The sequence below is a fragment of the Athene cunicularia genome, assembly GCF_003259725.1.
Source record: "Athene cunicularia isolate RWA chromosome 12 unlocalized genomic scaffold, athCun1 chr12_part1, whole genome shotgun sequence".
NCBI classification, from domain to species: Eukaryota; Metazoa; Chordata; class Aves; order Strigiformes; family Strigidae; genus Athene; species Athene cunicularia.
Window position 1 is genome coordinate 19709838 of NW_020799116.1, and position 12200 is coordinate 19722037.

The 12200-nt window shown below is 39.2% G+C and overlaps 1 protein-coding gene across 1 annotated transcript in view; it reads left to right on the plus strand.

The window, feature by feature from the left end:
- SHISA5 (shisa family member 5) overlaps nt 1-12200 on the plus strand; it is an 18605-nt gene that overhangs the window by 1212 nt on the left and 5193 nt on the right. Inside the window, exon 3 of the mRNA XM_026857363.1 lies at nt 11967-12082. Within this exon, the coding sequence (XP_026713164.1) occupies nt 11967-12082 (116 nt within the window). The remainder of the gene's footprint in view (nt 1-11966; nt 12083-12200) is intronic.

Here is a 12200-nt window from a genome sequence, read left to right on the forward strand (position 1 = left end):
TGAGCGCTGAGCTCGTCCTGCGGGAGCGCTGCGCGGAGCGCCCCGTGCGCGCTGGGAGGCGGCGGGGCTGGAGGGACCCCCTGGCAGCGCTGCCCTGGGGGGAAATGAACGTCTTGGAGCCTGGGTCTCGTTTGAGCCAGCCGTCCGCCACGAGGAAGCGGTTGGTGCAGATAATATTTTCGAGGAGGGATGCCCCTTCTCTGCTAGGCTGATGGAGCTGCCACGGATCTTCAGATGCGTGGTTGGAGTACAGCCCGCGTCAGCCGCATCTCGCAATCGGCGTTCACTCCTGGTGCATTTTTAGTGAAGAGAGAGAAAAAACCCTTTTACCTCTTTGGGGGTGCAGAGATACTGAATCTACTGGAGTAAGAAGGGTTAAATATAGAATGCAATAAATGTTTTTTCCATGCTAGCAAACGTAGTTATTAAAAGCACAGCAAATGTACGAATATAGTCTTAAAAAACAAACCAACAAAACCAACAGTCCTTAAAGGAATTGTAACCAAGGCCCACTGTCCACAAAGGTACCTTTGTAAATGGCAGAAAACATTTGGGAAGTAGCGGCTAAGTTGCTTTTATTATCTTTGTTTTCAACTAGGGAATGTCTAAAAAGAGAAAATCACTGATGGCCTCACCTTCAGAAAATGGGTCATTTATCTTTTCCCATTCAGTTACATTACAGCTTTGAAATATTAATGTCTTGTGCAAAGGCCTAGACTTAACATCAAACTTAACTTTCTGGTTAGGCAATTTTAATAGGAAGATGGCAATTATTCACAGAAATATCACCCTGGAAAAGCCACCCGGATGTGACTCCAGAGGAAGAGCACATCCCCAGAACTTTCCAAAGTGACTAATGACTTCAGGTGTTCGATTTAGGGTGTTTCAACGTCTGGAATGAAAGTGAGTAGGACTTTTGTGACTGCAGTCAGTGGGCCACCCGGTAGGTTTCTGTTTCATTACAGACATGCCCAGGCTTTTGTGTGGTATGTGTTGGGGTTTTTGCGTTGGTTTTTGTGTTGGTTTTTGAATTGTTATTGGTTTGGGGGTTGTTTGTTTGTTTGTTTTAACAAAGCACTAAGTTGTATTCCTTCTGCAAGAGTTGTCCCTGGTTTCTGCCTGCAAGGTATACTCCACCCTCTCGTGCTACTTCTTTTCAAAGACAAGTTTCACATCGTTTCTTGATGACTGTGTTTATTTAACGCCTTACTGTGTGGAGGGGAGGGTTGATGTCTGTTGAGGTATTTCTGTGTCTCCCAGCAAGATGAGCATAGAACAGTTTATAACAGGAGGAGAGGCAACGAAGGGCAGCTTCGTTTAATGCCCTGTTCTTTCTCATTAGTTTCAAATACTACCTTTGACACTGCTCTTCAAAAGGAGGAAACGATGGTTTCCTGGCATTAAGGGTCAGAAAGCATTTAATTCCTCATTCTTGCATTGGGTTTATTCCTAGAGCAAGTTACCACTCTGGCACGTAGCTCATCAGTCCTGGCTTCTTACCTCTCTGAGGTGAAAAAAAAGGATTTTCACCTCTCTGAGGGTTTGTCACAAACTGCATGTGGACTTTCCACCAGGCTGAGTGAGCTGGAGTGTCTCTTCTCCCTGCTTGGAAAACTTGCCACCATTACACTGTTTCTATGGACAGTGTTAGGGAAGGGTTAGTGGTGGTGTGTATGTTTTTCTTTGTGTCTAGCTGAGGAATTTTTATTTTGCTTGTGCTTATTTTGCTGTGTTCTGAGGTCTTCTGCAGAAGTGCAAGCAAAGCACGAGGTTTTAGTAGGTTTCTTTTTATTAGAATCGTTTAATGTTAATATTTTTCAGTAATTAATATTGATTATTGAGTGCTGTTGAGGCAGGGGTGCAAGGCACTTCGGGCAACCATATCAAGTGTAATTCACAGTTCTTGTTTTGGCCATTTTAAAGCAACATTAAATTTTTTTGGAGTGTCTTAATAATGTGCTTTCAAGTAATTGAAAGAATTTTGCTTCCCAGAACACTGCATTTTGGAAGCAAATGTCAGCATTTAACGAACATTATCAAAGTCGGCATTAACTCAGATTCAGGATTTTTCTATTGTTGATCAATCCTTAAAGATCATTCACAGCTTTTAGGTCAGAGTGTAGGCATAAACATGTTAAATTTGTGACTGTTTTTGCTTGCATGCAAGATGACCATGCACAATTTCTACAATTTCTGCTGGTAGTGAATGCATTGTTGCAAGGATGGATTTACTACTGGAAGTTGTTTCACTTCTTCCCCCCCCCTTAAATTAGATTAGTGAATTTTCCCCTGCTTTGTTTTGGTTTCAGAGATGGATTGTGAGGAGTAAGATTAATTTAATTTTTCCCCCCTTTTGTTCTGCAGTACATAGTATTACTGCTTTAAGAAACTGCAAAAAGCAGAGCACTGGTTCACTGGAACAGCAGTTGTTATAATTTTCATTGGTAACAAGGTTATTTAGCCGTGGTATGCCAATTTTCCAATAGTGACCCTTACTGGAAAAGGAAATTAGATGAGTCATATACACAATTCAACTAATTGTGAAGTATTTGAGTGTTTAAGGAGGTGGAGCAATTCAGAACATCTGTATTGGAGTTACAGAAGAAAATAAATAGTTGGGGCAGCTGATATCAGTCTTTCTAAATGGGAATGAACCTTCAAACTGTCTTTATATGCAGTTAATTGGACTCTTTCTGAATTCAATTCTGCCTTGAAGTTACAGTGGATTGTGTAACAGATATAGTAATGCTTGAGAAAAGGCTGCTCATCCTTACGTGATGAGAAGAGGGAGGCAGAAAGACAGTCTTCCTGGAAAGCTTCAGTTGGCAGAGACAGAACGGTCTTGTTAGATTGGGGATGCACTTATTTGGGTTTTGTCATGGGCTGATCAATGTGTTGTCTTGTGACTTCGTTCTCTTTTTGTGAAATGGAGAAAATCCATGTCCTTGTGCCTGCCTTTGATTCAAACACAGCATCTGCAGTAGTCTGCTACATACATAAGTGGTCAGAAACAGTGAGTTTCTAACTGTGGAAGGTGTGATTATCCTAATTTGTTGTCTCTCAATTTGGGTGTTTCTAAGCATTTGTTTTCTCCACAGACAAGGTAAAAATACTGTGATATTGAACTATACCCCATTTCTCTTCCTCTTCCCCTGTCACTATTAGGGACTTCAATTTACAAGTGTATTTTGATGCTCCAGTGTCTGTAATAGGTTACTAAATGATGAGAAAATAAATTATGAAGATTATTCATTGGAAAAGAACTTCTAGAAATGTAAGCAGCCTCTATTTAACAGGCAGATAATTTATCTTTCAGGACTGGTCGTTAGTATTTTCTATAATAAGTGAGTTAAACTGCATACAGAGCCTGTTCTATGAGGCTTGCATTCAGACACAAGCTAATCTCACCAAGGAATGTCTGCTTCTTGTTGAGGAACAATTGAGATTTGGATATGAAGCTATTTAAAAAATAGTTCTATACTTCTTACTAGCCTGAAAAGTAAATATATATAAGCTTACACAGTTTGTAATTGTAACTTGCATAAGAGCATTTGATTTTGTGTTCACTGTATTCTCAGTGAAGAAGCTACTTAAAGCTGACAAAGCAGTTGTGAGCTGCCATTAATGAATTTCTCAGCTCCCTGCTTCAGGCAGTGGGCTTAATATGCAGGTTCATTTACTCTGAAACCAAGATGGAAGGAGAGATTGGAAAGTGTTGTCCTGGCTCAGGAGGCAGATGTGCATGGTTGGGTAAGAGAGCTCTTCTAACTAGAAAAGGCTGTTTCACAGCAAAAACCAAGACAACCTGGCCTAAACATGCAAAGAGACAGCAAGATTAATCGCCTGGATTACGTTCAGGAGTTAATTTTTCCGTGAGTGTGTACTTCAGTGACTGTATGTACTCACTAGGTTAGAGTGTTCCCTCTTCTAACACTGTGGGCTTTGCTGTGCCTCTACACAGTGTTAACTCTAAAACCAGTACGTTTTTAACACACGGATTGACTCTGCATGGAGCTTCTCAAAACAGCCACAGGCAGGGTAACCCTTAGAGAAGGGCCCTATAGCCCAGGAAACAGAGAATCCTTCTCTGAAAACATGGTTAAAGACCATGATTGTGTTTTGTAGGTTCTATGAAAGTTTGAGCATGTGGGTTCTAAAGCTAGCTCCAAGTCTGCCATTTCATATACTTCCATAAAATAGCCGTGGCCTGAGAGGTAGCAAGATGTATTTGTGATAGATTGTGTTGCAGATATGTTATGGGAGGAGGAAAATACCCTTTTTGAGAAGAACATTTCTCTCCTTTACCGGAGAAAATGCAGTTTTGAAGCTGCAGTTGTGGGGTCTTCTGTGAAACGGACAAATGAGTTTCAGGAAGTTTTTACTATAACATGTGTAATACCATTCATTTTTAATGTGATATTCCTCTCTGTTTACTAGCATGATCTCTGGTTCTCAATTCCATTGAGAGGTAAACTTAAAACCCCCTTTTTTTTTTTTTTAGGTTGTGGAAGGAACCAGTCATCAGTCACTTTTGTGAGGGTTTTTAATGAAATTTTTTTTGTTAATTTGTTTATTTGTTAATTTTGTTAATTTTTCATTTTGTTAATGACAAATGCCATTTAAAAAGAGTAGTAGTAGTCAGCCAGATGTAGCCTCTGCTGCAGAGGTCTGTTCTTAGTTGTGCAGTGTTAGATTTTCCGTGATGATCCTCATTGTGCTGGATGAGTAATACTTCTGAAGAGAAGGAGAGTGAGGCAGCGTGTCAGTTCATAGTAGTATAGGATAATTAATTTACCTAGTTTTAACTTTGCTCCTGCCTGAACACGGTGTTTCTGTTTATGATCACATGTGATTAATGTGGGTAAAGAAAAAGGGGTGTTTCATATAATAGCTGGGTTATATGGTAAGCAAAGTTGGTGGGTGTAACCTAGTCTAAGCTTCCTTTGATTTCAGTTTCATTGTTTTTGGCAAGTCATATACCAGGTTGCAGTTTACCAGAAAAAAAATTATTTTTAAAGTTAAAACTTTTAACTGTTTTGCCAAGTTCCTAATCAGTTGCTTAAATCTGCATTTTAGAATTAGTATGGTATTGACAGTAGCAAATTCTCATAGTATTGCAGTTGTTTGTGTGGGGAAAATTTTCTGTTGTACTTAATTTTTTTTCAGTTAAACTTATTCTATTATTACTGTTCAGTTAAACATTTCAGAAAAATCCCTCCCATTGCCTTCAAGTTGGCCCAAAATTTTAATCAGAGTGGGGGGTAGCATCCTGCATTGTTGAACTAAGATCCTAACCATAGGAGGGAAACTGACTCACTTTGGTTGCCTTAATATCTGTGCCTCTAATCAATCTACATTCTCTTTTTGCTGGTAAAGGAGCATTTTAATTTATTTTTTTTTCCTGTAGAAGCAAATGCCTTATATTGTGTTTAAGGACAGTTTTTATGCTGACAGTCCAATGGACTTGTCTTAAATTGTCTTGTGACTTGAATGAAGCTGCAGTGTTAATTCTTACACTGTTGATGAAAGACTTTAGTCCCTCGGACTGCGGCTCTGACATCTGCCCTTGTTACATGCATATTTTTAATGTACCAGTTACCTGTAGCAGTTATTCTCAAGTGTCTACAAAGTGTATAATAGTAGATTTCCTGGGAAACTTTCCTGGAAGATTGTATTTTTAGTGTGCATTACAAAGGGATTTATGTAAATAAGACATATTTAGTATTACTGAACTGTTTATAGACCAAGAAGAGATGCTTGTATACATCTTCCATAATAACCTGTTGGATCTGGGTGTCATATGTCTGAGTAAAACCACAAACTCCAGGAAGTTCCCTCCCTGCCATGCTCTTATATAGGCTGTTTGAGAACTTGTTGAGTTAAACCTGTTAGGTGTTACTTGAAAAAAAATGAGAAGTTGGTGTCTTAAAACACACCACCCCACCCCACCCCCCAAAAAAAACCCCAAAAAACCCACAACCAAAACACCAAACAGTAATTAGCTTCATTTCAAGAGGTCTTTGTGTATGAAATTCAAGTTTATTATTTTGGGCTTAAAGTAACCCACGTGAGCTTCCTATTTGAACAAATAGAAAAAGGACCCATTCCGTACATATTTAGAAAACTCCTCAAAAGTCTTCTCTTTTTCTGGAACACTTTTGCAGTTTACCATGGCATTATTGTTGTTGCTTTAGTATTGTCTCTCATCTTAAGCTTCCTGTTGCCCACCATGGGAATCACTGGGCCTTTGTTTCTTAGACACTTCTTGATCATGTGAAGATCTCGTTTTGGGGAGATGGCTCCTGGGTGAAATGGCTGGAGCAGGCCATGGCTGGTACCAGCAATTAGCTGTGATTGCACCTGGACTTAACTCTGCCGTGTATAATTGGATTTGCATGTGCTGAACCTCCCATGGCTCAAAACCCAGCTGTGCTAAAATAGGCTGGTCAGTCTATCAAATGTTAAAGTCATGCTAATGTTTTTCTGTATTAACCTCACAGGAGTTTGCTTTCTGTGTAACGGTAAATGTCTTTTTTGAGTCTCTAGCAAAATGGTTCTTAATGTTTCGATTCTTCATGCTAGAATAGTAAACTGAGGAAGTGTGTTGTTTGTAAAGCTGTGAAAACGAATCCCTCTGAAAGATGCTTGGGAAGTCATATTGCTTTTCCTTTTTTAAAAAAAACCCAACAAATTATATTGTTTATTTTCCTGCTAAGCTTTAGAGTCAGTATGTGGCACTGTATGGCTGTAACTAGAATGTTGGGCTTAGGAAAGCATCTCAGCCTGGAGACTTGTTTGGTAATGCCCTATACCTGAGTCAAGGCAAGTCTGGACATTTACCATTGTGTCACACTTCTGGGAACTGTATCCTTTTTTTGAGCAGTAAAGAATGATATGCATATACTCAATTTTTGTAAGGACTTTTAGGAATGGCCTTAATTATCTTCTGAGGTCTTTCCAGACCACCCTGTGTTACAGCCATAACTTTGTATTTGTAAATGTTTGTTTTTAAAAGCAGCCATGCTTTTGAAAAGGACCCTGCCAACATGTTTCTTGTAGCATGGAACAAATCTTGGAATAGATTAAAACTTGCGAAATAAATGGGCTGCTTAAACTAATTTGTCAGAACTAGGTGGTCTTGTTCATTTTTTTTCTTTTTTAAAGACAAAATTTGCAGTGTGTCCCATTGTCACAAATGCATAAATATTCAAAAACTTTATTTACAGCAGGGTTTACAAAATGTTGCCAACTTAAGTGATTCAAACTATTAAGGAAGTTTAAAAATATATTACTGGAATTAGAACTTGGATATTTTAAAAGGCCTTAAATACACTTAAAGCATTTTACATTTTATTTCCACTTGACAGTGTTTAAGATTGAGATCTCCCATATGAACAACAACTGCTTTAAGAATTAACTTCTACAAATAGTACTATTTAGATCCCAGGTTTGATTCTGACATTTTAATATGTTTGTTGCATCTCATTCGGTACCAAAAGGGGTAAAACAGGCACTAATCACATAGGTCCCTTTATGTGAACTGATACATGTTTTGAATAATTAGAAAACTTTGAAGGTAGGGTGAGTCTGTGAGGTATGCTCCTTACGTGTGCAATTTAGTGCTTTCCAAAGGTGAGAGAATAGGGGGTAGCAGTGGAGTAGGGCAAAGGAGAGAGGTGGTGGTAGGAAAGGGCAGGGAGCTCTCTTCATATTTACTTTCCCATGGATTTTATAAGAAGTTGCAGCTTATCACTGCTGCAGTAAAACTGCTGTTAGCTTTGGTTTTGTTCTTAATTTTGTTTTCTATTGAATTATTGGCAAAAGTTACTTCTTATGTGAAGAGAAGGAAGCAGGAAATGGCAGTGAATGAGCTCAAGCTGTTTATTACAGAGTGTGCTTTATTTAGAGACTATGGTATATATAACATGGGAGTCTGGAAACCCGTGTTTAAACTGTGACACCAGTAGAGCATTCTGATCTGGTGCTGTGGCCACCCTGACTTCTGCACTCTGACATTGTTTGCAGAATGCAGGGGATAAGATGCGGTGGGTTTAATTTGATTTTTTTTTTTTCTTCTTGGTTAACCATTCAGTGGAATAATCTTTAAGCTATAATGCCTCATGTGTGTGTTTTACATTTATGTATAATGCTAACAGTTAGTAATTATCTTTGTGAATATATTTTTTTACAAATATTTTCAGAGTCCTTTTAGACAGATTCATCAAAACTCTCGCTTAATTTTATTGCTTTCAATTGTTTTAAGAAAGGAGTATAGGCTTTCTGGAGCTAGCACACTGCAAGAGAGCCTTTATATAGTATCTAGGATATCTTCTGAAGCTTAGCTGTTTCACTGAGTAAAGCATGCTAAGCACCATTCTGGCCTCACTTGAGTAACATCAACTATTACTGGTAGCCTTCCTGGGATTTTTTTTCGGCAGTTCTACTAGTGGGATTTTACTGAATGTTCAGGAAAGTGCTCAGGGTGTAGTAGACTTTGGGCAGTAAAAGAACAGATATTATTACAGTAAGGTAGTGCCTGACAATTCAGATGTTCCAAAAGAGTATTGCTAGTTTTGATTATCAATAGAAATTGTTATGAAAAAAAAATATTTTTTAAGACCTTTGCTGTTGAGAGAAAGTGTTGATGCAGCAAGTTGATAGCACATACTGTTTTGTTTTCTGTGTCATGCTACCTTCTGCTCTTTCAGGACATTAGTCTGCATGAGCCCAAGCACTGGCAGGAAAATTATGCTTCTGCTGTAAAGTAGGGGATAAAAATGCTTCCAGTAATCCAGTTGTGTACACTCCTTGGAAAACTCTGGGAAGAACCAACTCTGGTTGTTTCACTCACTGGGCTGTTTCTGAAAGCTTATAATTTTGGTCTGTAGTAATCACACAGTATTTCAGTGGGTAGAACTGAATCACAGTGTTCACACACACAAACACAAAACCACACCTGACACACCTGTACTTTAAATGTCCTGTCATTTTAGCAAACACACAGGCAAATTGCAAAAATGCACAGGATGTCTCTAACAACTTGGTGAAAATAAGGATATGGTGGGGTTTTTTTCCTGAGCTTTGCTTTTGCCATTATTTACCATCTCTAATAAGAAAAGTGACATGAGATATGTGTTACAGGGAGCAAAAAACTATTACAAATAAGCAAATGGAGCCCATACTTCAAACGGATGAATGTTTATCTGTTGGTGGCCAGTTTGGCTGCAGATGGACTTGTGTATTCTCTCTTGTCATATCAGAACCGAATTTGGTTATGAAAGATAAGGGCTCTCTGCCAGTTTCCTGCTGTGCTAGTGTATTTGATGAGTAGACATTTTTCTACTTTGTTTTATCCATGTCTTAGGTTAATTTGATTTTCTCCAGCCTTCCTAAAGTTCCAAGAGGTTCATTGTAGAAGTGGAGAATTTTAGCTGTCTTTGTCAGGCCTAGTCTCTTTCATTGACACAAGAATATTTTTCTTTGGCATAGTTCACTAGCAAACAATTTTTTTCCTCCTTTTACTGAGGAAGAAGCCCGAGGAAGAACCAAGAAGACTCTTCTTTTGTTGGCTCTGCTCATGTTGCTTGGTAATAATTGTGTGTAATGGAAATGTTAACTTCCCTAGTGAGAGAGCTTTCTCGGGGTTGATACAGAAGTGGGAACAAGAGCAAGGAAAATGCTGTTGGCACTCCACAAGTAGTTAACATTTGTTGTCCTGCAGTTCCTAGAGGTGTCCATAGTTTGTCGCAGGCATTTATGCTGTTCCTGGTGAACATTGCAATCAAGATGGTTATGTCTAATGTATGAATCCATTGTGCGCACTTCCCTCTTCTCAAGTGTATGTATGAGTTTATATAATGAGTATCTAGTAAGGACCCTGTATAATTAATCTAAATTCTACAGGTTGCTCTTAAATCTAATCCATTTCCACATACGTAAATTTTCAGCTTGTGTTTTCAAACTGACTTGATGTATGTTTGCTGTTGGCTTCATGGACAGGAGGCAGGCTGTGTTTCAGGATGTGGTATCACGGTGCACGTTTATCTCTCTTCCACCTCTCCACTCCTTGAAATTGCATTTATATCTTCCTTTTTTTTTTTTTTATCCTATGCTTGAGAGAAATCGGATTTCTGGATGGAGATGTGAGCTGGTTGTCAACTTACTGTGCTGAGGTGAAACTAATGGTGGTGAGGGTGGGGGGAGCACTTAAAAGCCGAGTGGTTAGGAATACATTGTGTGTGCAAGTCAGCATGGGAGAGACATTCAGTAAAGGTGCAAATCAACGTGACAAAGCACACGTGCATCTTTGCATTTTGCAGCTGTGTTGCAATCATCTGTTTGCTTTCCCGGCAGCGTTTCTGACGTGGCTTCTGTGACTTCAGGAGGCTGCAGCTGTTCCTGTTCCTGTTTTACATGTAATGCTTTGGTGCAGTGACCCCAGGCGATCCACAGAAGAGTACTTCAGGAGTAAACCCATAGCATTACATTTAGTACTTCACAAAATCAATACACAAGTTAGATAGTTAGATAAAATCCGTGTTCAGGTTCTTGAAAGAGATTTGACCCAAGTTTTTTCTTTTAGCTATTGCAGAAACAGAATGAAATTAATGGATCCTCTCTTGGGGGGGGAAATGCATTTTAAATTGAACTTGTTCTCGTTGTCAGTGCTTATGTTCAGTGTCCAGCTTAGAGGGTTAAGTTCCTCTGGAAGACAGGTCTTCCGAATTTGGGCTAGGCATAGAACACTTACATTTTCTTATGTCAGTGATTTAACCATTCAGTGCCTGATACTCAAAAACAATTTTCACATTTGATGGCTGTTTCATAGCCAAGTGAAAATTGTTGGAGGTTTAGGAGATGTGTCACTTTGTTTAAAGCTGAAAGGAAAAAAACTAGAACGTTCTATAGCCAAAATCTCTCAAGAAGCAAAACCAGGATGTATACAAAGCCAGCTCTCTAGTTGTTACTTGAGAACATGTTGTTCATTAAAGCTTACTTCCTGCAATTGTTCCCAGAAGTGATGCGTGGTGCATCTTATAAGAAATAAAAATGCTGGAGACTTTGACTTCTAGGGAAGAAGGGCTTTATTGTTCTCAGGATGTAGGAAACAAATCCTGTAAATTAACACTTCAAAGGGAATTGTCACTGGGCATTTAATGCTTTGCAGAGTTACCTTTTCTTCCCTGTGTGGTAAACAGCTATCTCCAGAAACTTTACATCTGCCTCCATTATTTGATAATCATTACAGAGTTTAAAGCTGGTGTAATCTTTGGCCTTTCTACACTAGGTTTTGGTGGTTTAGGCAGTCTTTCTGTCTCCCATAATGTAGCATAATGTACTATTTGCTTCAGTAAAGGTGGCAGAAGTTAAGATCTTTCAAACCATGCGAAACATGACTGCTAAAACAACTGTTTACAAATGCCAAGGAGCTTGCCAAGGATCTGCAGCATGGAGAGGTCTGCTCAGTACCATGGTTGTCCCAAGACTGGGCCTGAGAGGTCTTACAAACATATAAAGAACTTGCTGTCACCCCAAAGTCTGGGGTGCTCCATTTCAGTCATGCCTACCTCTGTGTTCAGAGCAGTCAAGTAATGCTTGAAAAATGAAGTCATCAGACTAGTGATTTTGAAACCTTATCGCTTTAAACTTTTGGAATACGTACAGGGACATGCAGTTGCCCTAAAATAACAACTCACAGTCACATTAAACTGAGGGGGTCAAAGACTCATGGTGGGTCCATTTCACGTACAGGGGAGCGTGCTCTTGAGAGGGGCTGGTCAGCTTCCACTGATTTAGCAGACTTGATGTCATGTAGCACTGCATTTGACAGTTGATTCTTACTCAAATGCATGAAATAGAGTAAAAAATTGGAGGAAGAGCAATGTGGTGGCTGCAGAAGGTTAGGTTAAAGAGTAACAGATCTGTGGGAAAGACTCCTACTGATTCTGGTGGTATCTTTTTTGCAGTTTTGGAACCCTTGTTGCGATTGGAGTTACTGTGTGTGCAGTGATTATAATTACTATTATTCTGTGCCTCACCTGCTCGTGTTGCTGTTTGTATAAAGCATGTCGAAGACCACGGCGTAAGTACCTGTATATTTATTTTCTTTTTCACATCTTTGAACAAGACTTACTGTTTTGGGGTGTTTGCCGTGTCGTGTGTGTGTGTCGTCCCCCCCCCCCCACTATATTAATGTAAAT